Genomic DNA, 27,491 nt, shown 5'->3' with positions numbered 1-27,491 from the left:
TTTCTACAAGAAACTTGTCTGGAATTTCTCCCACTAGTTTTACATCAGTCCTGGGTCAGGAGATCTTACAGCCATTTCTGGATTGGTTAGGGCCACAGCTCCTGACTGTTAATGATCATTTACATGTTAGTCCAGTTGATGAATTGACTGTGGCTTTCCAAACAGCCACTAGTGCTGCTCTGGATCAGTTAGCTCCTTCACGCTGCTGTAAGGCAGCTGTTCGTCCTGCCTGTCCTTAGCTGACTCAGGAGCTCAGGGATGAGCTTAGAGTGACAATGGAAGCAAGCTCCATCACAGTATTCTTGTCATCTTTTGAAATCTGTGTTAGGAAGATATTTTTCAAATTTAGATAAGGTCAAACAGATTTTCGTTATCAATCCAGTATTTCTGCTCAAGCACACAACCCAAAGTGGTTGTTTAGTACCTTTGAGAGCTTATTGGCTCCTGAATTGTCTAGTTCTGTTTAAATTGTTTCATCATCCCCTTTAGTTGATGATTTACCTAATTATTTCTTTCAGATGATTCAGAAAAAGTTTGGCTTTTCCAGTGGACCTTAATCTTCTTCCTCCTTTTCCCACTCAATCCCCAGAAGACCAATTTGAGTTCTCTTGTGTGTCAGAGGAGTAGGTCCGAGCAATTGTTTCTGCTTCCCCTTTAACTACAGCCCCTAGTGATTATTTTCCTTCTTTTCTTTATTCTGTTTCAGGTTCTTCTCTTTTGTCTTCTTTGGCCTTGTGAATTGTTCACTTACCACTGGCGATTTTCCGGCTTTTTATAAGCATGCCTTTGTCCGTCCTTCATTGAAAAAACCTTCCCTTGATCCTCCTGTATGTGCCAATTACCAACAGTATTTCTTCTTCATTTTTTGTCCAAAGTATTGGAGAGAGTTGCCTTCTCTCAACTGGCCCTTCATTTGGCTCGTCATGATTTTACTGATTTGCTTCAGTCTGGCTTTAGGGCCGGGCATTCAACTGAGACAGCACTTCCTTGAGTTTTGAATGATATCCTGGTGGCGAAGGCTCGGCACCATTCTGGAGCTGCTTGATTTATCAGCAGTATTTTATACCCTTGACCACCGGATTTTATTGTCATGGTTGGTATATTTGCATGTTTCTAGTAATGCTATTTCTTGGTTTTCTTCTTACTTGTCAAATCATTCTTCTATCAGTTTCCCTAGGTACTAGAACTTCTCATTCTTTTCCCCTCACTGTTGGTGCCCTGCAGGGCTTAGTATTGGGCCCTGTTCTTTGTTCTCTTTATACACTTCCTTTGGGTACACTTATTTCTAGTTTGGGGTTTTGCTGCCATATTTATGCCAATGACACTCAAGTGTACCAATCTTAACCTGAGCTGAATACTGAGGTTTGGACCTCCTTGACAAGTTGCCTTTTAGACATCTTGTTGTGGATGTCTTCTTATCTGTTAAAGTTGAATATGGAAAAGACAGAAGTCTTGGGTTTTTGTCCTGTTTGTCCTTCCAGTCCCTTGAGTATTTCTCTCCTTCTCCTCCAGGGCTGTCAGGTGACCCCCCCCCCCCAAGGCCATGGATCTCGGGGTTCTGGTAGATAATCAGCTGTCGTTTGTTCCTTTGTGAGTTTTCATCTTGCAAACCTCTGTCAGATCCACCGTTTCCTGACCCCCAAGACGGCAGGCCTTCTTGTTCATGCCATGGTTGTTTCCTGCCTGGATTACTGCAATAGCCTCCTGGCAGGTCTTCCTCCTCCTTCACTCCATCCTCTTATTCTGGTACAAAACGGTGCTGTATGTTCTGTATTAGATTTGCCCTGTTGTTCCCATGTTTCTCACTGCCACAGGGCATTGCATTTGTTGACTGTCAGGGCAAGGGGACATTTTAAACTCCTTGTCTTGACTTTTAAGGCCCCGCTCTTTTCCCTTCCCAGTTATGTGGCGAGTTGGTTTTGTGGCATGGTCCTCTTTGGAGAACTTGGTCTGCAGATTCGAGACTTCTGGTGGTTCCTTGGACTAAGGTAGCAAACTCTAGGTTCTGGGCATTTTCTCATCTTGCCTCATGATTGTGGAAGTCTCTCCCTTTACACCAGAGCTGAACAAATTTAGACAAGGCTTGAAAACTTATTTGTTCAAGTCAGAGCCACAGGTGTTGGTGTAGGGAGTGAGGAACAATCAGTTTCTAACTGGGTTTCAAATTGGTTGATTGTTTTAATTGATTGGTTGTAAGTAGTTAAACTTTTGATTAGTAGTTTATTTAATGTGTAATTATTGACTTTGTTTATATTATTGGGTTGTATGTTTGGGGGTTAATTGGAATACACTCTGGTACAGAGCACAATATAAATGTGTATTAATAATAATAATAATAATAATAATAATATCCTGCCAGTTTTCCTCTTAGGAACTCAAGGCAGTTTACATAATCCTCTTCCTCTCCATTTTATCCTCACAACAACCCTGTGAGGTAGGTTAGACTGAGTGTCAGCGACTGGTTCAAAGCCACTCAGTGAGCTTCATGGCTGAGTGGGGGACTTGAACCCAAGTCTCCCGAGTCCCAGTCCAACACTGTAACAACTATACCTCACTGGTTCTTTGACATTATGTACATGGTACTGAGGAATGTTTGTGTATAAGATCACCTCTCTTGCAAGAGTTAGTATGTAGCAGCAGCTAGTGCCCACTGAGGCTGGGGGGTGGGGGGAAGAGTCTTGGTGTCACAAGAAGCAAAGAAGTCTTTTGAATCCCCGGCACCCAACAATCCATACCACAGTAAGGGGAAAGTGAGGCACATACACTTTAAGATCATGAGTGCAAAGCATGGGGATATTCACAGCACACAAAAGAACTCATTTAGAGCCACATTCTCCTGTTTCAGCAACAACTTCTATTTCATGGAGAATCAAGTGAATTTAAGCTCGTGAGTGCAGAACAACAGGGGAGGAAGAATCCAGAATGGTATCTTCAGAGGCACAACAAAGAAAACAAGTCTTTGGAACCCAGCAGCAAGTTTTCAGAGCAGCCAAAATCCACCCCTTTGCATGCAATAATAAAAACCCATAGAGACACCCTCATTGACTGGGATCCAATGAAAGAACACCGATACATGGGAAAGAACCTGGCACGTAAGTGGAGTTTTCTTGCATTTTTCACTGCAGAAGTTCCTGTTGCTATAAAGAGACCTCATTTTTAAACTGATTTGGAACTTGTCTCTTCAAACAGCTCCAAACAAGTGGAAACAGCTGCAGTGAAAACAGCAAGAAAAGCTCTGGCTGCACACACAAGTTATTTGTCATGTGTGCATGCCTTTTCTCTGGAGCCTGACTAATGACTGAAAATACCAACAGAATGGCAAACTCAACTGTGAGCATGAGTCATGCCATGAAAAATTTGGCATTTTATTATTAAAATAATGTGTTAACTACTTTTCCATGTGCTCAAGGCAACATACAAAAAAAGTAAACAAATAAAACTATTACAAAAATCATGCAAAGAAAACACTACAGCAATAAGCAAACTAGCCAGCACCCTCTGGCCAGATAGGTTTTGTGCTCTCTCTGGAAGGTCAAAAGAGAAGGGGAATTACAAACCTCAGGAGAAAGTTCTACTAGTGTAAAGGCCCTGCTCCTTACTGTGACAGTTTTCATCTTGCATAATGGTGGCATGTAAAGCAGGGCTTGAGAAGAGAATAAAAAATGACACTGGGGAAAATATAAGTTAACCCCTATGCACATATCACATTCATTCATACAATGATGATGCCTTGGTTCCCATCATGAAGTGTTACAAAAATTTAAGGATACTTAGCACTCTCTCCTAGGTCAGACTTGGGAAGCACACACCACTACTGCCTAGAAAGCCAATCCATTCAGAAATATTATTAAAGTACTTGAACAGATTACTTTAGCAAGTGCATTGCCAGGTTAAGTCAGTTAGTGCTGACTGTAGGAACTATTTTAACCAAAGCAGCAGTGGTGTCTAGTATCCTTTTCAGGGCTGTAAATGACAAAAATAAAAGCAGTGCTAAAATATTTAGCTCCTTAATGACATCATGTATTTTTGATACATCATTAGAAAACATTTGGTTATTAAAAAAGGAAGCTGGACAAATACCACCAGCGCAAACAGAAACAGGTGATTTAGAGGCCAGATTCATGCATCAAAGGTAGAAAAGGTAGATGTAGTAAATATGTTCTAAATATATATCAGGGCTGTGTGTTACCTGTGGAAGGAAAGAAAGAAAGAAAGAAAGAAAGAAAGAAAGAAAGAAAGAAAGAGTCTGCCCCAAAGCAAAACTCTGCTGTATGCAAAAATTAAACATTTGCAAATATTTGCTTATTTGCATCCACCACTGAAAATCCTGCTCGACATCTCTAGCTTCTGAGATTTTTCTAGGCACTGCCTTCGTATGACCAGCCTTAAGGGTTGTAGATCTATTTATTGTTAAGGGTGGGAGGAGCCATCCAGTTCTGCTCTGTTGACTTTTGACAAAGAATGGAAATAGAGCTAGTCCAGAAGTTCTCAAAAGAGCAACTTTCAGCCAAATTTGGGGAGTGACAGGGTGGAAAAGGGAGAATCAGTAATAAAAGGGAGCAAATCCTCCTATCAGTTTTCACAAGAGCAGAATGAAGTTCAGCCGCCTGGTGTGGTGTTCCTCCTGGCAGCTGCCAGTTGCCAGTTCTCCAGAAGCTCCACAGAACAAGACTACATAATGACATAACATTGCCATGACAGGACTTCTGGGTTTAAAATAAAAAAGGCTGCTACCTAGCCAATGCTCCGAGATGCCATTAAAAAAACAAACTAGAAACCCTCTTCATAGCAACATTTACACCTTAATGTAGCATCATTCTCAGAGGCGTTGGGGAGTAAAAGGTGGTCGCTGGGAGAAGCACCATAACGGGCCAATGAGTTTTGCCTTCTCCACCTCACAAATTTTGCCTACTATTGAAAAATCTGGCCTGCCCTTTCATAATCTGCAAAATGGGATGGAGTGGGGGACGGTAGTCGGGCCAGCTCTATCAAAATGCATTAATTCCCCACCAAATACCACAGTAGATCATGGAAACTATGGAAGAGAGGCTTCTGTAATTCCTTTCACTACCAGTCCCTTCCTGTATCTGAGTATTAGATGTGGGGTGGTAGTCCTAGCATAGGCAGGATGGTGTTTGCAGAGCATCATGTTTGCATCACGTGGAAAATCAACACAATTGGAGCTTTTTGTTCATTTCTTTCTTTTTTACTGGGGGCATGTGTGCACACACAGTAATATTAGAAGAGCATTGGTGAAATTGGCAAAGATTTCCCACCTCTGTAGCTAATATAGAGAAGCCCATGAAATTAACAAAACTGGTTAATTTTCAACAGTCTTCTTGGGATTTACCCTACTGCAGAGAAGAACAATTTTTTGTTTGCTTTTTAAAGACATCCCCTGCCCCTGTATGAAACTAAATGTCAGATACAAACATAAGAAGAGTCCTGCTGGATCAGACCAAGGGTCCATCTCGTTCAGCATTCTGTTCACACAGTGGTCAACCAGCTGCCCATGAGAAAGCCACAAGCAGGACATGAGCACAACATCACCCTCCCACCTGAGTGCCCCAGCAATTGGTGTACATAGTACTGCCTCTGATACTGGAGGTAGCATATAGCTATCTGGATTAGTAGCCATTAATAACCTTATCCTCCATGAATTTGTCCAATCCCCCTTTAAAGCCATCCAAATGCAGGGGAGATATCTAATACAGCCCCCATGCTACTCCCACCTTCACCATCTAATCATTTCAGATGCAAGCAGGCATTTTTGTTTTAATTTTTCCTTATGTGATTAATATGAGGAAAGGCTTTTGTTTTAAAACCCACCTGTCATATCCCAGAGTGGGTTGGGCAAAACACACTTCTCTCTTTTTGCAGTGGAGACTTACCTGTATTTCCAGATTGTCCTGGAATCTGCCAGAAAGCAGCAGGCTCCAGATGCTTTCCAGAAATGCTACTGCCCCTACTTGAAACCATACATCCAGTCTGGATTCCAACTGGAGAAGTTTTCTCCCCATCACTAGTTATTGTTTTTAATGAAAGCTGATTATTCTCAGGATGCTAAATTCTACCAAATCCCATGGTGCAATTGGGAAATTAAAAAATACATACAATCTATGTGGTTGGATTCATATTCCTTCATATTTAGAGTCAATCCTTTACATCAATGGAAAGGCATGTTGCTTACCTGTAACTGTAGTTCTTTGAGTGGTCATCTCTGCATTCACACATATGGCCTCTGTGCCTGTGCTGAGCCTCATTTAGGAAACTTCTAAAGCTGATGACATTTTAGCAAGAACCCTCCCCCACTGTCCACCACGCATGTCCCAGTGGGTTCCTGACCATTCCCTCAGTTCTTTGAGACCACCTAGCATGGCGTCGGATCCAAGGGAAAATTCACACCTCAGTAGCAACATTGATTTTGACATTGACAACGAAGTGGGGATGGTGGGTGGGTTGTGTGAATGCACAGATGACCACTCCAAGAACTACAGTTACAGGTAAGCAACCTGCCTTTCTTCTTCATGATCTCTGTGCATCACACATAAGGGCAATTAACAAGCTCACTTACCAGAGGTGGGTAGGTGTCTCATGATAAGATCGATGACAGAATGCCTTGGCCAAAGACACAATCTGAACATGCTTTGAGATCTAGTTTGCAGTGTTTTAGAAACATTGAGGGCTTCAACCATGTCACTGCTTTATGTAAGTCCAACAATGGAACACCTTTGCCAAAGGCCATAGATGTGGCAACCCTTCGCGTTGAATGTACTCAGAATTGAGACGGGCGCTCCAAACCTGACAGCTCTTCGGCTAGATCAATTGTTTGCACAATCCATGAGGCTAGTGTTTGAGATGAGACAAGAAAGCCCTTTTGGGGACCACCGTAGCAAATGAAAAGTCCTTGTGTCCCATGGAAAGATGCTGTCCTCAACTTATAAAAAGCCAATGCCCTTTTTACATCCAAAGCATGCAGCTTTCTCTCCAGGTCAGAAGGTGGCTCCAGGAAAAATGTTGGCAACAAAATAGATAGGTTGACATGAAAATCAAAGTCTACCCTTGGTAAAAATAAATCAATGTCCGGTCTCAGGTCAGCCTTGTCCTTGTGAAAAAATCAGATCAGGATGATCAGCCCTCAAAGCACAAATTTCACTGACACGTCTGGAGGATATGATAGCAACAAAAAAGGCTACTCTTCACAAAAACAACTGAAGATCTGTCGTGGCCATAGGTTCAAAGGGCTTTGAAAGGAGAGCATGCAAGTCAACAGAGAGACTCCACAGGAGCCCTGCAGGAACTGACAAGTAGTGGGGCGTGTAAAAACAGAAAAACCTTGAACCCACCTTCTGTAAGAGGAGAGAAAGGAAAGGTTCCTCCTGTGCAAGCACCGAGTCATTACTGACCCCTAGAGGGATGCCATTTTTCCTCAGCATTTTCCTCGCAGACTGTATAGTGGGGTGGTTTGCCACTGCCTTCCCCAGTCCTAACTACCTTTCCCCCAGCAAGTTGGGTACTCATTTTACCGACCTCAGAAGGATGGAGGGCTGAGTCGACCTGAGCCAGCTACCTGAAAACCAGCTTCTGCTGGGATCGAACTCAGGTCTTGGGGAGAGTTTCAGTTGCATTACTGCCACCTACCACTCTGCGCCACACAACTGCCAGATAAACTGTTATCGATTAAAACATCAACCCATTCTGGAACAAGTTATGACAAAAAACAAAAAACATTTTCAATCAATCCCATGAGTAGTTCAAAACTGTTGACTCTGGCAAACTTTGTGAAAGAGCACCATGTGGAAGCATAGGACCGACATGTAGTTGGTTTCTTAGCTGCATCCAAAACAGCCTGAACTTCAAACAGGAACTGATCTGGGTTACTCACTGATGGATTCTCCAAGCTGTGAGTTTCAAAGTGTTGAGATCTGGATGCCAGATCCTGCCTTAATACCAAGAGATTAGATCTGGGGTCTGTGGAAGATTCAGAAATTCCCTGTTGGACACGTGAAGCAAAGTTGTGACCCATGACTGTCTTGGCCACCAAGGAGCTATCAAAATATAATCTGTCCCATCCTCTGCCCATTTCTGGAGGTCCCTCAAGAGGAGCAGGAACAGGGGGGAAAGGTAGAACAGCTTCCAGTACCATTGGAGTTGAAAAGCATCACCGAACGATGACCGACCAATCCCCGTTTTCATGCAGAAACTTTTGCAAATCGCATTCAATGGGGTCGCAAACAAATCTACCATCAGATGACCCCATTTTCAGAACAGGATGGATGTGGCCATTTGCCACTCATGGGAAGATAGATATGATCGGCTCAAGAGTATCTGCCAAGACATTGTCTTCTCCTGAAATGTGAAGAGTATTCAAAAGGATATCTCATTGGATTGCCCAAACAAATGCATCCATTGTGAGATCCACGAGATTGAATGAATGTGTGCCCCCTTGCTTCTTGATGTGCCAAAGCACAGCTATATTGTTCGTAAGAATCTGTACATGCCTTCCCTGTAGGTAAGTCTCAAAGGCACGCATCACTTTCCAAACCGTGAAGAATTCCAGAAAATTGATGTGGTGTTGCTTCTGCACTACAGACCAAGTTTCCTGGATTCAAAGTGTACCACAGAGGGCTCCCCATCCCAAGAGGGAAGCATCAGTTGCCAATATCCGGTTAGGAGATAGCTGGACAAAAGGAGTACCTCGACAAAGGTTGTGCAGCTGCATCCACCACGTCAGGGAGTCGGCTATCTTGTCTGGGATCCTCAGATGACAGCGTTGAACATAGGGATGTCAGAGAATTCCGCCACAGATCTTGGTGAGGCCGAATGCCAGTGCATTCGGCCCCCCGAAATCTGTGGCAGAACAGCCTGCCACCCCCCTGCCCCCCCACGGATCCCCCCTGGGACGAGACTTACCTGGGGCAGATCTTCTGGGCGGTGGCGACTCTGGCGGCAGTGGCAACTCTGGCGGCAGTGGCGGCTGGTCTTCCGACTGGCTGCCACCACCGCCATTTGTCTTGTAAAAAAACAACAACAAAAAAACGACGTGAAAGGCTACGTAAAGATTTATGTAGCCTATCATGGCTGGGTTAAAAAAAAAAACACGACGTGATAGGCTACGTAAAGATTTACATAGCCTATCATGGCTGGGTTAAAACAAAAAACAAAAAAAACGCATACGCAAATGGCGGCGGCTACAGCCGCCGCCATTTGCGTTCCTTATTTTTGGCCGTCTTAGTCTACGTAAATATTTACGTAGAGTATGACGGCGAAAATAAAGGGGAACGCAAATAGCATAGCGGGTGCTATTTGCGTCCCTTTTTGATTCACTGTTTTAGCCTACGTAAATATTTACGTAGCCATAGCCGACGCCATTTGTGTACGTGGGTTTTTGGTTTTTTTTTTCCCCAGAGCCCTCCGCGGCTGTAAATCCAGCTGCGGACGGCTCTGGGCTGGGCTGGGCCTGGCCGGCTGCTCCGCGGAGCTGCCGCGGAGCACAGCCGGCCATCGAGGATTCCAGGGGGGAGGAATGGATCGCCTCCCACCCTGTCGAGGATTCCGGGGGGAGGGACAGAACGCCTCCCCCCCCACCATCAACATAATCCGTGGAAAGGTAAGTGACTTTCGTACATCCCTAGTTGAACGTTGGCGGTGGAATCAAAGATTTGGAGTAGCCAGTTCTATAACAATTGCATCTGAAGCTTTGCCCAACGTACAACTGTGACCATCACTGCCATATGTCCCAGAGGCATTTGAACCATTTTATTTATTTATTTATTTATTTATTTCATTTCTATACCGCCCAATAGCCGAAGCTCTCTGGGCGGTTCACAAAAATTAAAACCAAACAGCACACAATAAAACAATTTAAAATATATAGAACATTAAAACCACAATATAACAATAAAAAGGTAAAGATGTCCCCAACCAGTCGTGTCCGACTCTAGGGTGCGGTGCTCATTCCCGTTTCTAAGCCGAAGAGCCAGCGCTGTCTGAAGACGCTTCCGTGGTCATGTGGCCGGCATGACTGAACACCGAGGTGCACGGAACGCTGTTACCTTTCCCGCCGAGGCGGTACCTATTTATCTACTTGCAATTTCTTGCTTTCGAACTGCTAGGTTGGCAGAAGCTGGGACTGAAGACAGGAGCTCACTCCGTCACGCAGCACTCGGATCTCGAACTGCTGACCTTCCAGTCTGCAGTTCAGCGTCTTAACCACTAAGCCACCGCGGCCCAATATAACAATACAACCACAAGAAAACCTAGCAGCAGTGCAGGAGTTTAAATTACAGATTTAAAACAGCAAAGCTAAAAATTTAGAAAGCTAAAATGCTAAAATGCCTGGGAAAATAAAAAGGTCTTCACCTGGCGCCAAAAGGAATACAATGTAGGTGCCAGGCAAACCTCACTAGGGAGCTCATTCCAGAGCCGGGTGCCATAGCAGAAAAAGCTCTCCTCCTAGTAGCCACCTGCCTAACTTCCTTTGGCAGGGGCTCACGGAGAAGGGCCGCTGACGATGATCTTAAGGTCCGGGCGGGCACATAAGGGAGGAGGTGATCCTTCAGGTAACCTGGCCCCAAGCCGTTAAGGGCTTTGAATGTTAACACCAGCACTTTGAATCTGGCCCAGAAATGGACTGGCAGCCAGTGCAGCTGGAAAAGTACTGGCGTAATATGAGCTCGCAGGCCAGTCCCTGTTAACAATCTTGCTGCCCTATTTTGGACCAGCTGAAGTTTCCGGACCGTTTTCAAAGGCAGCCCCACGTATAACACTTTGCAGTAATCCAGACGAGAAGTTATCAGAGCATGGATCACTGTAGCTAGGCTATCTCTGTCCAGATAAGGGCGTAGTTGGTATACCAGCCTAAGCTGATAAAAAGTGCTCCGTGCCACTGAGTTCACCTGTGCCTCAAGTGACAGTTCTGGATCCAAAAGCACCCCCAAACTACGAACCTGATCCTTTAGGGGGACTGCAACCCCCTCCAGAACAGGTTGAATATCACCTAGCCGGGCAGACGAACCACCCACTAACAGTACCTCCATCTCGTCTGGATTGAGTTTCAGTTTATTGGCCCTCATCCAGTTCGTTACCGTGCCCAGGCACTGATTCAGAACAGCCACTGCCTCACCTGGGTTTGATGAAAAAGAGAGGTAGAGCTGGGTGTCATCCGCATATTGATGGCACCTCAGCCCACACCTCCGGATAACCTCGCCCAGCAGTTTCATGTAGATGTTGAACAGCATGGGGGATAAAACAGAGCCCTGTGGAACCCCATGGCACAATTGCCACGGCACAGAGCGATAATCCCCCAGCACCACCTTCTGGAATCGGCCATCCAAGTAGGAGCAGAACCACTGTAGTGTAGTGCAGTGCCTCCAACTCCCAACCCAGACAACCTATCCAGAAGGATACCATGGTCGATGGTATGGAAAGCCGCTGAGAGGTCCAAGAGAATCAACAGGGTCGCACTCCCCCTGTCCCTCTCCCGGCAGAGGTTATCCCACAGGGCGACCAAGGCAGTTTCCATTCCAAAACCAGGCCTGAAGCCTGATTGAAATGGATCTAGATAATCCGTTTCATTCAACAGTGCCTGGAGCTGTCCTACAACCACCCGCTCAAGCACCTTGCCCAGGAAGGGGATGTTGGCCTCTGGCCTATAATTGTTAACATACTCTGGGTCCAGGTTAGGCTTTTTCAGGAGTGGTCTAATTACTGCCTCTTTTAAAGCAGCAGGCACCACTCCCTCTCTCAAGGAGGAATTTACAACCTCCTGCACCCAGCCAGACATCCCCTCCTTGTTTGATTTAATAAGCCATGAAGGGCAAGGGTCAAGCACACAAGTGGTTGATCGGACTTGTCCAAGCACCTTTTCCGCATCCTCAGGCCTCAGTAACTGAAACTCATCCAATAAAACTGGACCAGACGGTGCTCTGAATGCCTCTACCAATGGAACTGTATTAATGGTGGTGTCCAATTCATGACGAATCTGAGCGACTTTATCTTCAAAGTGCCGTGGAAACTCGTCACAGCGTGCTATCGAGGGTTCCACTGTCTCTCTCCCTGGCCCAGAAAGTAACAGGCCACGAACCACTCGGAAAAGCTCCGCTGGATGACACTGAGAAGATGCAATGCTGGTGGAAAAGAACTGTCTCTTTTCCACCCTCACCGCCACAGAGTAGGCTCGATAGTGGGCTCTTACCTGTGTTCGGTCCGTCTCAGGACAAGTTTTCCTCCACCTGCGTTCTAGCCATCTTCCCTCTTGCTTCATTGCCCTCAGCTCAGGTGTATACCAAGGAGCTGGCCGGGCTCTGCTCAGAGGGAGAGGGCGCTTGGGCACGATCGTGTCAACCGCCTAAGTCATCTCTGCATTCCACAGAACGACCTGGGCTTCGACAGGAGCACCAGCCATACCAGCAGGAAAATCCCCCAGAGCCCTCTGGAATCCATCAGAATCCATTAATCTCCGGAGGTGGACCATTTTAATAGGCCCCCCACCCTTGCAGAGGGGGAAGGCTGCCAGGAGTCTAAACCTCAGCAGGAAGTGATCTGACCATGAGAAAGGGACAGATGTTAATTCCTCCACTTTCAGATCACCATCCTCCTGCCCAGTTGAGAAAACCAGATCAAGCGTGTGTCCTTTTATATGCGTTGGGCCGATGACATGTTGGGACAGCCCCATGGTTGTCATGGCGTCCATGAAGTCCTGAGCCGCCACGGATAGTCACCATATGAGTGGTGACTAGCCAACGAGCATGGAGGGTCTCCACAAGGGTGATCAATTGCTCTTGCTGCTTTTGAGAGAGGTAAGTACGTGCAACTGTTGAGTCCAGCAGGGGCCCTATGAATTGGAGTTTCTGAGTTGGCCTTAAGGTTGACTTCTCCCTTTTCACATACAGGCCTAACACTCCCAGAAGGTTCAGCACAGTCTTGATGGCATGATGGAGGGAGTCTTTGGAATCTGAGACGAGGAGCCAGTCATCCAGGTAAGGGTAGACTTTGCTGTCTTGACGTCAAAGGTATGCACACACAACCACCATGCACTTTGTAAAGATTCTCGGGGCGGTTGTTAGACCAAAAGGCAGGACTTGAAACTGGAACATGTCAGTACTGATGACGAATCTCAAGTACTTCTGGTAAGCCTCTGCGACTGCTATATGGCAGTATGTGTCCTTCAAGTCTACGACCACAAACCAAACACCCTTCTGAAGGAGGGGAAGAACTGATGCCAAAGTGGTCATTCTGAACTTTCTGAGGGTAATACATTTGTTCAGGTTCCTTAAATCCAGGATCAGGCAGAGGCCTCCATCCCGTTTCAGTACTGTAAAATACTGAGAGAGAGAAAACGTTATCTGGTTGGCATGGGAGAACTCTTTGGATTGCACCTTTCTGGAGCAGAGTTGTCGTTTCCAAAAGTAGGGTGTCTGATGGAGGCATCACTCGAACAGACCCAATAGGGGAGGGGTATGGAACTCTATTTGGTAGCACTGACTGATTATATTTAACACCCAGTTGTTTGTTTTGTATTCCAGGTTCGAAGGAACTGAGCCAGGATGGAACCGAAGAAGGGCTGCTTGGGGAGACTGGATACTGTAAGTATCGCAGAGTCAAAGTCGCCGCTTGAAGAATAATTCCATCCGTATCCCTGGCAGTATTTAGAAGAAGAGGTTTGCCTCTTCTGTTGCTGAGATGGCTGGTACCAAGAGTAGCACTTGAAGGACTGTTTAGCAGGGTATGGTTGTTGACGGAACCACCTGCAAGATTTGTAGGGTTGCTGTTGTGGTTGAGGACCCAAACCCATGTTTTTGGCCGTTGTCTTTGCCTTTTGGACAGGGTCCATCTGTTCATCCGTCTTGGTGTTGAACAACCCCTCTCTGTCAAATGGCAAGTCCTCAATCCTGGATCGAGCCTCAGGAGGCAAACCCACAGATCATAACATGGCATGCCTCCTGCGTACAATCGCACCCACCATAGCCTTTGTGCTGTAGTCAGCTTTGTAACGGGAACTGGTAATCTGCTGCCTCAAAAGTTTGACAGCTTCCGCATGAAGCACCCTGGCCAGATCCCTTTGGTCATCTGGGAGATATGCGCAAAGAGGGTCCATTTTCTCCCAGAAAAACAGCTGGTATCCGGCCATCATGGTTTGATAATTTGCCATGCAAAGACCGAGAGCAGCCGATGAGTACATCCGTTGACCCAGCAAATCCAATCTTCTGTCCTCCTTATCCACAAGCGATGCATGGATCTTTTGTGATCGCCCTTGTGCTGGCTCAACAATGATGGAGTTAGGATGTGGATGTGAGTATAGAAATGCTGCATCCTTCTCCTGGACTCGGTACAAAGACTCAAGCCACTTGGATGTAGGGGCCATCAAGGATGGGACCTTCCAGGATTGTTGTACTGTCTGAAGAAGGGTTGGAAGGAAGGGAACTGCCACCGGTTTCAATGATTCAGTATGGACAGCATCAAAAAACGGATCCTGGATGTGCTGATCCAGTTGTTGGACCTCAGTACCCTCAGGCTGGGCCATTCTACTGACTTGTTCAGAAAAATGAAACATCTCCTCAGAAGGAAACACTCTCTCCTGCATCCCAGCTACATCATCTGGAGAAGGAATAGAAGGTGGGACTGATGAGTAGGAAGATGAATTGAACTGGTAATCATCAGCTGAGCTGTGAGGTGAAACTGGTCTGTGTGCAGGAACAGATGGAGGATTTGTCGGTACCACAGGCAAAGGTGGCAATTGTGTCAGCTTGACTGATGCCCACTGACTCTGAACTAAAGACGACGAGCCAGGAGGCACAGGTGGAGGTGGGAGAAGTTCCTCCTCCACTGGAGGTCAAGAAATGGTTGCTGATGGACATGGCTGGTAACGAGGAGAGGTGGCTCCAAGGTATCTGGTGTGGTCATAGTAGTATTCTCGATCCTGAGAACAATACCAGTCATCGAAAGCATAATGTCTTGGACACGGATAAGACCATGCCAAACATCTATCCCAATCCCTGTGTGGAGATCTGGATCTCTCCCTGCCCGTACCGACAGTTGACATTCACAGATCTGAGGGACTCAGAATAATGGAATTGGTGTTGTTGATCTCGAGATGGAGAAATTTCTCGATGTCAAGGAGCACTATCCCATGCAAGAGGAGAGGCCTTGATGCTCTTGAGGTGGAGAGGTCACTTAATCCCAAGGAGCTGGAGACAACTCCAAAATCTCGCCTTCTGAGGCCATAGAGATTGGCTCGATCACAGGAGCATTCAGTACCAATGGAAGTGCTTGAATTGGTGAGTCCAGTAATGGAGGGGGTGTTGGAACCTTGGTCTTTGAAGTTTTATCAACAACCCTCTTTTTCTTTTTTAGGCTATCTGGTCCTGACTTTGGAATTGTAACCTTTTTAGAAAGCTTCTTCGCTAACAAGAGTGTTAAAGAGCACCCTGGAGTTGGGGGGGGGTCAATTCACTTGGCAGCAGACAAGGGATGTGGAGATGAGGATTTTGACAAAACCATAGTGGTCATCTCCTTCTCTTTTACATGAGAGTTCATTGGTTTTTTAGGATCTACCGCAAAAAAGGCTCTCCTCCAAAGCTCCACTTTCAGTCTCTCTGACCTATTCTTTCTTGCCTGCTTGGCAAAGACTGGCAGAATGAGTAAGCCTCAGGCACATGAGCCTCACCCAAACAAAAAAGACATAGGGAGTGAGGATTAATAGGAGGCAACTTGCGCCCACATTTCACACATTTGTGAAATGGAGACTTTGTGGCCATAAGCCACAATGACCACAGCCATGGTTGAAGACCGGACATACGAAAAAACACGATGAAAATTACTTTAAAACAAAAACAAAAATAAAGAAGTTGAAAAAAAGAACTGATAGAACAAACAAACAAGTCCTCAGCAACAGTGCAAAGCACCAGAAAAAAACGCTCTCCAAATACAAAGGAAGCTCCTGTAGAGGCAACCAGCTAGGCAGTCGAAAGACAAATGAGGGAAGGGGTGGGCATCCACTAGGGATGTACGAAAGTCAATTACCTTTCTGTGGATTATGTTTATGGGGGGGGGGGAGGCGTTCTGTCCCTCCCCCCGGAATCCTTGACGGGGGGGGGGAGGCGATCTGTTCCTCCCCTCCGGAATCCTCGAACGGCCGGCTGTGCTCCGCGGCAGCTCCGCGGAGCAGCTGGCCAGGCTCAGGCCAGAGCCGTCTGCAGCTGGATTTCCGGCCACGGAGGGCTCTGGGTAAAAAACAAAAAAAAACACATACGCAAATGGCTATTTGAGTTCCCCTTTATTTTCGCTGTAATAGTCTACGTAAATATTTACATAGACTAAGACGGCCAAAAATAAGGAATGCAAATGGCGGCGGCTGTAGCTGCCATCATTTGCATACGCGTTTTTTTTTTAACCCAGCCTTGATAGGCTACGTAAATCTTTACGTAGGCTATCACGTCTCTGTAAAAAACAAAACAAAAAAACCCTCCAGACTGCAAATGGCGGTGGCAGCAGCCAATCGGAAGACCAGCCACCGCAACCACCGCCGCAGCCACCGCCCGGAACATCCGCCCCAGGTAAGTCTTGTCCCGGGGGGGATCCATGGGGGGGCGGCAGGCCGTTCCACCACAGATTTCGGGGGCCGAATGCACTGGCATTCGGCCTCACTGAGATCTGTGGTGGAATTCTCTGACATCCCTAGCATCCACATGTGCAGTGGAAGGTGGGGGAGGATTCCCGCCAAAAAGTTCCTCAGCTTTACAAGTTTCCCAAACAAGGCTCAGTGCAGGCGTAGAGCCCATATGTGTGATGCACAAAGACCAAAAAGAAGAACTTACGTTGATCATGACAGTAAGACTTCTCACTGATTTTAATGGATCTGCTCTAAGTAAGACTGAATCTGAATGTAACGCATTATGGCATCTATAAGTATATGCACAATATCAATACTGAAATCAAAACCACACAGACACACAATATGGGCAAACTGCCCATGTCTTTGTTGAAAGACCCACTTTATCTTTTTAGAGCTACTGCTTTAGTATATGGACTCTGTACTATTCATCAGTTCAGAATTTAAAAAATACTGATAAAATACTGATAAGATACTGACATTTTGAGAAGCAAGTATCCAAACTTGGTAAATCAGTAGTACAACTATAGCAGATGGGATAGTTGTCTTGACCCTTTCTATTTACTTTTTTTTAAGGCTACAATTTACAGTTTACTACTCATTCATTCATTCATTTAATTTCTATACCACCCAATAGTTCAAGCTCTCTGGGTGGTTCAGAAAAATTAAAACCAAAAGGCACACAATAAAACGATATAAAATATAAAAGCATTAAAACCACAATATAACAATACAACCAGAATAAAACCAGAATAAAACCTAGCAGCAATGCAGAGATTTAAAATACAAATTTAAAACAGCAAAGTTAAAAACTAGAAAGCTAAAATGCCTGGGAAAATAAAAAAAAAGTCTTCACCTGGCACCGCTAGGAATACAATGTAGGTGCCAGGTGAACCTCACTATGAGCTCATTCCAAGCCGGGTGCCACAGCAGAAAAGGCCCTCCTCCTAGTAGCCACCCACCTCACTTCCTTTGGCAGGGGCTCACGGAGAAGGACCACTGAGGATGATCTTAAGATCTGGGCAGGCACATATGGGAGGAGGCGATCTATTAGTTCTGTTCTGTTACTGTTTATATGATGGCCTGGTTTGGTTTGGGTTTGGATAAGACACTTTCCCAAAACATTTCTAAAGGAAAGGCAGCATATATTTATTTTAAAACAAGAGAAAAATCTGAATTGGCTATTTCAAACGTCTTCAAGGACTGTTTACAAGTATGCTTCCAGATTCTAGCTGAACACATAATGGCTAATAAAGCAAATATGACAATAAACTTTAGTATGACATTCCAAAGTTTAAAACAGCCAGTTAAAAAAATCACTTTATGAAAGTATTTCAGACAGAATAAGGAACACCAAGTTTAAACCAAACCTTTTCTTGAATCAGCCTTTGCAAATGGATTCCACATGACAACATAGCAGAGAACATAGTCATCATGTACTGTTGAACTTTGCATATTCCAGTTGCCAGTGAGTGTACCACAGCTGTTAATCCCACCTTTTCAATCACACTCTGGAAAGCACTGGGTGAATGACGAGTAATTTTGCATAATGCCTGTATATGACAAAAACTCTGTTCAGATAATCTTTTCACTGTAATAAATGTGAGTACAAATTCTGGAACTTATTAATTTTTATCCTACATATAGGGTATTTTTCACTCACAAAGACCCTCAAAGCAGGTTCAAGCTTGCAGTAGCATATTAAGGTTCTTAGAGAAGTTAGCAAAGCAAGCACTCTTTTTACATACACAAATACCTATCTGATCTTAGTAAGAAAACCTCTTAGAGATTCAGATACATGTCTTCTTAGAAGTAAACCCTATTGAATCCAATGGTACTTGCTCCCAGGTAAGTGTACATAGAATTGCAGCCTCAGTTTTGTTTCAGAGCCAAGTAATAGTGCAGTAGTACATGGCATTATCATGAAGCAGACAGAGGCCACTGCAGAGTACTGTGGTAGTTTATACTCCCAGGCTGAAGTTGGGCATTGGGGGGAAGAGATGAAGAGCTCCAATATCTGAAAAGAAGGTTGGCAACATTGTTTGGGACCCCTATTTTAAAATAAAATTTGTGAACAGGTTATATTTCTTTTGGAAACTCAGTGTAGTTCAGCATTAATAAAAATATGAAATAAAAATAGTAAGAAGCCACAGACCATTTCTACACCAGTGTATTGCAGATGGGGACCCACATAGAGCTCCTAGCAGCTCTTCCACTTGGTTACTCATAGGTACATGTAGAAGACCCCTCTCTCTCCTTTGGTTTGCTGGCAACCTTTGTGATTCTCTTCAAGGCTGAATTAGCCCACATTTCAGTGACTTTAATAGCACATAGGTAGCTATTAAAAAGGTTTCAAGGACTATAGTTGCAAATACACTGGGGCTAGGAAGGGCAGATCTGTGTTACTTATTTAGAGGGAAATCCTAACAACCAAGCTTGTAAGAATGAACCAGTTTTGACTCTGAGATTCAATAGAATTATTTCTCATTTTCTGACACTAGCAAGATGATGAAAGATTCAGTCTCTCTAGAAGGTATGTCTGTGACACATACCTGGGGCAGGTTATAATCCAAAGCAAACAGAAAATATTGTGACACAATTCTAGTTTATCACCCATGACAGGTAAGACTGCAAAGGGCAGCGATACTTACTATACAACCCGCAGGCTGCATAGTTGATACCTCAGGCATAAAGAAGGTCTTTACTTAATACAGTATGTTTTTATTGTTGATTTAAGAAATTAAATCACAACACCAGCATAGTTCTTTTATTATAAACATCACTCTAAAAATGTACAGTGCCTGCTTCCTCCAAAGAAAAGAAAATCACCAAAGCTCTAAGGGAAAATTCTCAAAATACCTTTTACACAGCCAGGGACAATTATCCATAATAGAGTAAAGGTAATATTTTTAAAAAATAAAATACAATCCCTATGAGGAGAACCCATATTATACAAAAACACTGTAGTCTAAATGCACATCAGCAGATTAGAAGGCTTCAATTCAATGTACAACATATTCAGCCTGACCTGTAGAAGCGTACCTCAAATTTTTTATAGCATTAAGAATAAGGACAAAAGTAATAAGGACAAAATAAGGACCCACATCAACTGATACCTCCCTTAATTCCCTGTTCAAACAAACTTAAAACAGTAACATTTTCAGTCTTGGCATTTTGAAATGTATATTGAAAATATGTAATTGTTGTTAATTTAATACCCAGTTTTAACAAAAAGAAAAAGAAAATCAGAACCCAGAAATGGCTTTTCTGGTCAAGGAAGCCCCACAAGCAGTGAAGCCAAGCCTAGTGAGTTGCAATGGAGAAGTGAACTCCACGTTGGCTTCACCCACCTGGCCTCCTCCCCAATAGGAGAAGGAAGTGGGGTGAGTAAAGCTGGGGCAGAGCCAGCTCAGTCCCTTTCTCTCCTCTTTGGCTGTGTGTGGGGCTTTCCTTAACAGGGAAAGCCTGTCTGCAATGAAGCCTGGTCCCTGGTCAAGTGCTTCACCCAGGGAGCAAATGACATTAGGTGGGTGTGGCCATGCCCACCTGACATCATGCAGCCAACAAAAGGCTGGTTGGGTGTCATGTGGTCCCTCCAACCAATTAAAATAGGACTATAAACACTAAGCACTTTACAGTTGCCTAGTGTCCACAAGTTGTTTTTCAAAATAATATTGCTAAATGCAGGAGAAAAATAAAATAAAATGTCTAATAGCATCAAAGTTTTGTTGTAATTCTATGTCTTTCCCTCCTATAAATTATAATTTACCTTGGATATGAAAGTGAGGAACCAAATAGCTAGACCATATTTGAAAGCTCATAAAACTCAGCTTAACCTTGTCACACTAATCACATTAATGTTGTTGTTTAGTCGTTAAGTCGTGTCAGAATTTTCGTGACCCCATGGACCATAGCACGCCAGGCCTTCCTGTCCTCCGCTCTCTCCCGGAGTGTGCTCAAGTTCATATTCATTGCATCAGTGATGCTATCTAGCCACCTCATCCTCTGCCGTCCCCTTCTCCTTTTGCCTTCAGTCTTTCCCAGCATCAGGGTCTTTTCCAGTGACTTTTCTCTTCGCATTAGGTGGCCAAAATATTTGAGCTTCAGTTTCAGTATCTGTCCTTCCAATGAGCACTCAGGGTTGAATTCCTTTAGGACTGACTGATTTGACCTCCTTGCAGTCCAGGGGACTCGTAAGAGTCTTCTCCAGCACCACAGTTCGAAAGCATCAATTCTTTGGCGCTCAGCCTTCCTTATACTCCAGCTCTCACAGCCATATGTTGCTATTGGGAAAACCATAGCTTTGATTATATGAATCTTTGTCGGCAAGGTGATGTCTCTGTTTCTTACTATGCTGTCTAGGTTTGCCATACTTTCCTCCAAAGGAGCAAGCGACTTTTAATTTCATGGCTACAGTCACCGTCTGCAGTGATCTTGGAGCCCAAGAAAATAAAATCTGTCACTGCTTCCATTTCTTCCCCTTCTATATGCCAGGAAGTTGCTTCTTGACCCTCGTACAGGTTTCTCAGGAGACAGGTAAGGTGGTCTGGTACTCCCATCTCTTAAAGAATTTGCCCGAGTTTGTTGTGATCCACACAATCAAAGGCTTTAGCGTAGTCAATGAAGCAGAAACAGACGTTTTTCTGGAATTCTCTTGCTTTCTCCATGATCCAGCAAATGTTGGCGATTTGATCTCTAGTTCCTCTGCCTGTTCAAAACCCAGCTTGTACTTCCGGTAGTTCTCGGTTCACATACTGCTGAAGCCTAGTTTGTAGGATTTTGTGCGCAATTGTGCGGTAGTTTGAACACTATTTGGCATTGCCCTTCTTTGGAACTGGAATGTAAACTGGCCTTTTCCAGTCTTGTGGCCACTGTTGAGTGTTCCAAATGTGTTGGCATATTGAGTGCAGCACTTTAACAGCATCCTCTTTTAGGATTTTAAATAGCTCAGCTGGAAGACTGTCATCTCCACTAGCTTTGTTGTTACTAATGCTTCCTAAGGCCCACTTGACTTCACTCAATAGGATGTCTGGCTCAAGTTCAGTGACTGCACTATCATGGCTATCAGGGACATTCAGATCTTTCCTGTATAGTTCTTCTGTGTATTCTTGCCACCTCTTCTTAATCTCATCTGCTTCTGTTAGGTCTCTGCCTTCTCTGTCCTTTATCATGCCCGTCTTTGCACAAAACGTTCTCTTGATATCTCCAATTTTCTTGAAGAGATCTCTAGTCTTTCCCATTCTATTGTTTTCCTCGATTTCTTTGCATTGTTCATTTAAGAAGGCCTTCTTGTCTCTCCTTGCTATTCTCTGGAACTCTGCATTCAGTTGGATATATCTTCCCCTTTCTCCCTTGCTTTTTGCTTCCGTTCTTTCCTCAGCTACTTGTAAAGCCTCATCAGACAGCCACTTTGCTTTCTTGCATTTCTTTTCCTTTGGGATGCATTGAATTGCTGCCTCCTGAACAATGTTACGAACCTCCATCCATAGTTCCTCAGGCACTCTGTCTATCAGGTCTAATCCCTTAAATCTATTCCTCACCTCCACTGTATATTCATCAGGGATATGATATAGGTCATGCCTGAATGGTTTAGTGGTTTTCCCTACGTTCTTCAATTTAAGCCGAAATTTTGCAATAAGAAGCTCATGATCTGAGCCACAGTCAGCTCCAGGTCTTGTTTTTACTGACTGTATAGAGCTTCTCTATCTTTAATCACATTAATACTCCTCCCTAAACACTGCAATTTTAATAACTAACTTAGGGAGCAATCCTATGGCTCCTAGACAGAATGTGGGATAGGATAGTTTGAACTCCTCGATCAGAGGTGGGAGATAGCGCTCCGACCGCAGATCCAGGAATCCGTGCTCCCCGCCTCCACCCCCTCCCCCTTGTAGCTGGTGTGAAGAGAACCACAGTGGCTGCCTCTCTGAGGTCACAGAGGTGACCCTGGAGAGGGGATTAAGTGAGCATGCCAATGGGAGGGGTGGGAAGCCGGGATACGATGCATCTCGAGGCCTCCCCAGTCTCCTTCCCTCCTGCTCTGACATGCCCCAGTTAAACAGGCAAAAAAGCCCACCCACCTAAAATGCAGAGAGGGAGGAGTGCGGAGGCAAAGATTGCCCCCACTGCTCCTCCCACTCTGCATAGGATGGCTGTATGCCTCCAGGTTCGGAGGCTTATGGGCACCACCATAGGACTGCACCCTTAAACATTTAATCTGAGGGGCTGAAGTAACAGAAAAAGGGGAAACCAGATCTTACAAGATGAGCAGGAGGAATACCTGGAAAACTAAGTAAAGCTTCATGAAATTACTCTGCACAATGTGGAATTTATTTATTATTAACATTTATATACCACTTTATCTGATAAAAACCATTATCTGATAAAAAGCTACAATTTTAAACAATAAAACCTTAAAACAATAAAAGCATGGCTTTGTGTGTGCGTTTAATTTATCGAAGCTATTGTGAGAACAGTAGGGCAAAATGGTTTAAATGAAACAAATAAAATTCTAAGCATCCCCGCCCCCCACCCCTTTCATGGCTCCGATTGGGAGTAATTACTGCCATAAGCGCAGCTGTAACTCCTCCCCTTGCTGCTTTTCTTCTTTAAAAAAAATTATTCATGCCGCTGTAGCACAATTCCACTTGAGCAACTGATAGCAATATGGGGGCGGGGGGGAGGAAATGCTTAGAATTACCCACTTTCCAATGAGATGCTCATGCTTTTAAGGGTGGACTACACCTTTGGTGGGATCCCCCACCTAGCCCACCCCTACCAGTGCCAGCCTCTCCACTGCTTCAAATGAAACTAGACGCCACCCCACTTCAGCCTGAAGATCGCTCTCGTCACTGTCAAACTAGAAGTGCCTTTGGCAATCTTGAGGAGAAAGGGAAACTGCATGTCGGGCACCTTAAAAATGGGGTCAGGGACTAGATACTGGCTATCCTCGACTGGAACCCTGTATGTTTGCGAAGTGCAACATACAAGGCTCTATTTGAGGCAAGGCCCTATATGTTTGGATACTAGCAATTGCAGAAGAGCACAATTGCGAATAACCAATTTAAAAAATAAGGGGCCAGCCCTCTTTTTGCGAGATAAAAAAAATTACAAAGAGGGCTCCGACCGCGATTGGGATTGCGGTCGGAACAGGGATGGGGGGCTTGGCAGGAGCCAGGCAGGAGCAGCAGCAGCCCCTCTGAAGTGCTGATTGGGCATTTTGGAGGGGCTGCCACTGGCAAAGGGAAAGGGGAACCGTCAGCGGCTTGGCCGTGACTGCAGGGGTTTCTGCCGCTCTTGCCAAGCACTTTGATGGCCAATGCTCTTTTCCCACAATGGGTTGACATGTCCAGGTTTGGACAACATGCCAACCCATCATGGGTAAAACAACCCCTATGACAGACCATGGGTTATCAGAATGGGTTGTTTGGGAATAAATAATCTGTCAGCATTGATTCTGAGCACAGGGAGATAGTTAGCAGCTCAGATTCAGAAGAGGAGCAGCCAGAACTGGGGGAGGCTTTTTCACAGGCCAGTTCAGATATGGGTAGGCGTGCTTCGCAGGTTACCAACTCCCACATGGCCGAACATGAAGCTTCCTCCTTACCCCCCTCTGTGAGAAGCGGCAAGCAGGAGGAGGAGGGGCTTGAGGACTGTGACCTAAGAGATGCGAGGCAGAGACTCAGAGCTAAGAGGGAAACGTCAGGGGCAGAGCTCAGACGTTCGAACCAGTTAGCGATGCGTGAGAGGCTACGCAGGGAAGCAGCATGTGAAGGGCAGAACCTCCCCCCCTAAGTTAGCCTAGCGAGACAGCTGCCCTTTCAAACTGTGGGCAGCTTTCGGTGATCCCATTTGAATCCCCTAGAGACATTCCTTTGTAGCCAGAGAGTCTTTGAAAATTTGCATCTGTAATGAACCTGTGAATAATAAATTAAAGGCGTGAGACTGAAGCCTCTCCTTTTGTGTGTTTGTGAGTGCTTAAGGAAAGAGGAGGCCAAGGGAATCGTGACACAATCCACCCTAATAAACCAGTCTGGGTTCAGACAACACGCTAAACACCATGGGTTGTTTCAGAAAACAACCCATCGTGGGTTGGCATGTCACGCAAACCCAGTCAATTGCTATAAGGGGTTTCATCTTTAAAACTAGTAGCTCTAAAAATAACTTGTTCATTTACAATTTGTAGAAAAGTAAAAACAAGGAATTCAAATGATAACCTGTTCAATTGACGTGCTATTTATACATCATTTAGTAAAGCAACTGTCTTCAAATCATAACTTTAGTTCAGGCATTTAAAGTACTCTGTCGACAAGGTCTCAGTCTTCTTAGCAGTCACCTGAGACAAAATGGATATGAGACATCTGTGCTGTATTATCTACTCATAACAAAGGAATCTTCTTCTCAAGAGCTGATGGGGGAAAAAAATGTCACATTTCTAATATTTCTATGTAAATGATTGAGTTAAAAGTAAGTTGACAAAATACAACTGTCATAGTACTCTACTTAAAGGTATAGGGGCCCATCTTTACCCTAAAATATTGCCTGGATACAGTCCTTTAATCAGGAATGATAGTTTCTAACTGAAACTAGACAGATTAAATTATTATTTTATTGGAAACACAAGGAAGTATCCAATTGAACACCAGTGTGAACATAAATTACATTGCGCTAGCAGAAGGGAATTCTAGCGCAACACCAGTAGTGTTAGCTGGTATGACAGGTTTCCCAGGGAAACTCATCATGCCAGCTAATGCTATTGGTGTTGCACACAATGTAATTTACATTAGCTCTTGTGTCCAATTGGATACTGCCCATAAGAAACTGCTATTGGCCTAATGACTATATGTAAAAACTACCACCTGTAGACCGCCTTTGGCACAATTCCCTAGTTCCTAAACTGCACTGTAACTAAGCCCTGGTAATCACCTTGCCGGCAAAGGTCCGTCTAATCAAAGCTATGGTTTTCCCAGGAGTAACGTATGGCTGTGAGAGCTGGACTATAAGGAAGGCTGAGCGCCGAAGAATTGATGCTTTTGAACTGTGGTGCTGGAGAAGACTCTTACAAGTGCCCTGGACTGCAAGGAGGTCCAATCAGTCCATACTAAAGGAAATCAACCCTGACTGCTCATTGGAAGGACAGATACTGAAGCTGAAGCTCAAATATTTTGGCCACCTAATGTGAAGAGAAAACTCTCTGGGAAAGACTGAAGGCAAAAGGAGAAGGGGACGGCAGAGGATGAGATGGCTAGATAGCATCACTGATGCAATGAATATGGACTTGAGCACGCTCCGGGAGAGAACGCAGGACAGGAAGGCCTGGCGTGCTGTGGTACATGGGGTCACGAAGAGTCGGACACGACTGAATGACTGAACAACAACAACAACAAATATTCTTCCCATGGTTATGAGTTTCTAAAGTGCTATGCCCATTGATTTATCAAATAAATAAATAACAGTATTTCAAATTTATCTGAATTTCTATCATACCCTAGATTTAAAAAAAAAAAAAAAAACCCTAAGGGCAGGGAAAAACTAAGAGCAAGGAGACTGTCCTAGGGAAATAGGATTCTTTGGATTCCCCCTCTCAATGTCATAGATACTGCTATGATTTCAAGAAAGGGATTTCAAGTTCCCACCCTTCCCCCAACCCCTTGAAGCAGCCACAGAAAGAACCGTGGCCCCTACTTTTTGAGGTCACAAAAGTGTCCTAAGATGACTTCATAGAGATTAAAAACAGGGATGTTCTGGTGGGGGGTAGGGAGAGGCTGGTATCTGCAAAACCCTATGCCCTCTCACTTTCTAGCCCTGCCCTCAGTAGCACAACTCCTCTAGACAGACTCAGAGGCCAGACTAGAGGAAACCTTTTTAAAAAGGAGGGTGGAGAGGTGAAAATTGCCTCTGACACGCCTTCTGGCAGCAACTTGGCCAGGCACAGGAATCTCAGAAGCCTTCTATCTAGCAGGTGACAACCCAATAGAGTTGTGCCCTGAAGCATGAAAATTTGAAACAATTAGTAAGCATTATTTATTTATTTATTTTAAAAACACCTTCTTACCGAAATAGCAGTTATTCTCAAAGAATCTGTGGTTGAACGCATAAAGAGATACCACAATATAGGTCCAATTTCTCCAGTAATAAATCCCTGAGCAAGAAAAGAGGAAGTGGAGCATACATTTTCAACAATCTTTGCTGCCATATGGTTTACAACACGTTCTTCCTAGAAAGAGAAAAGGGAATATTCATTAACTACTACTTGTAAAAACTAAAGAAACCTAAACTCAAAAGTGATAACAATTGTTGATAGATATAGGGAAGTGGGGATGTGTGGAAAATCCCCAGCACATGATTTTTCCACAGCTGAATAATTAAGTGTATTATTTATTTCTATTTTACCACAAGTACAGATTCAATCCACTGTGCTTTGTATGTGATTTCTGCAGTGACCACTGTTTCCTAAAATGGTTCCTGTTATCAAAGAAAGAAATTAATTATGTGACTGCAGGACACATCAACAGTAGTTCCTCTTCACTGCATCCTGCTTTCTAGTTGTTTTCCTCAACATTCAGTGTCCGTAAACAATTCTGTATGGAAGAGAGGACGTTTCTCCAACAGAACCCGCTTGTTCAGCCACCTTGAGTCAAGGATTGCTTGTACTCCCCTGTTCTTGGGAACCAGAAAAAAAGATGAAATATTCTTTTGAGGGCTGAAAGATGGTATATAAATAATTTTATAAACAAATATACCCCTTTCTTCCCCAGCTCCTCCAGAAATAGCTCTATGATTCCGATGTCCAAGAGATTCTTGATAACCTCATCTATTAGTGTCCTTTTTGCTGGCTTGTTTGAGGCTAGGGAAGTAACAAGGTTTTCACAGAGTAGAT

General features: G+C 44.4%; 1 protein-coding gene across 12 annotated transcripts in view; it reads right to left on the bottom strand.

Annotated features, from left to right (window-relative positions):
• The window catches only part of ULK4 (unc-51 like kinase 4), a 367,782-nt gene that overhangs the window by 259,212 nt on the left and 81,079 nt on the right, over positions 1-27,491 (bottom strand). For all 12 annotated transcript variants that reach the window (XR_014792296.1, XR_014792295.1, XR_014792297.1 and 9 more), the window contains exons 20-21: positions 26,667-26,828; positions 17,983-18,165 (exon numbers count right to left, since the gene is read on the bottom strand). Coding sequence is in view for 9 of the 12 variants with exons in the window: in XM_084858057.1 (XP_084714183.1) it covers positions 17,983-18,165; positions 26,667-26,828 (345 nt within the window). In the remaining 3 variants the exon portion in view is untranslated. The remainder of the gene's footprint in view (positions 1-17,982; positions 18,166-26,666; positions 26,829-27,491) is intronic.

The sequence above is a fragment of the Heloderma suspectum genome, chromosome 5, assembly GCF_057233095.1.
Source record: "Heloderma suspectum isolate Gila_16-S chromosome 5, 16-S_ref, whole genome shotgun sequence".
In the NCBI taxonomy this organism is placed as follows: domain Eukaryota; kingdom Metazoa; phylum Chordata; class Lepidosauria; order Squamata; family Helodermatidae; genus Heloderma; species Heloderma suspectum.
This window is presented reverse-complemented; position numbering and strand designations above follow the sequence as displayed.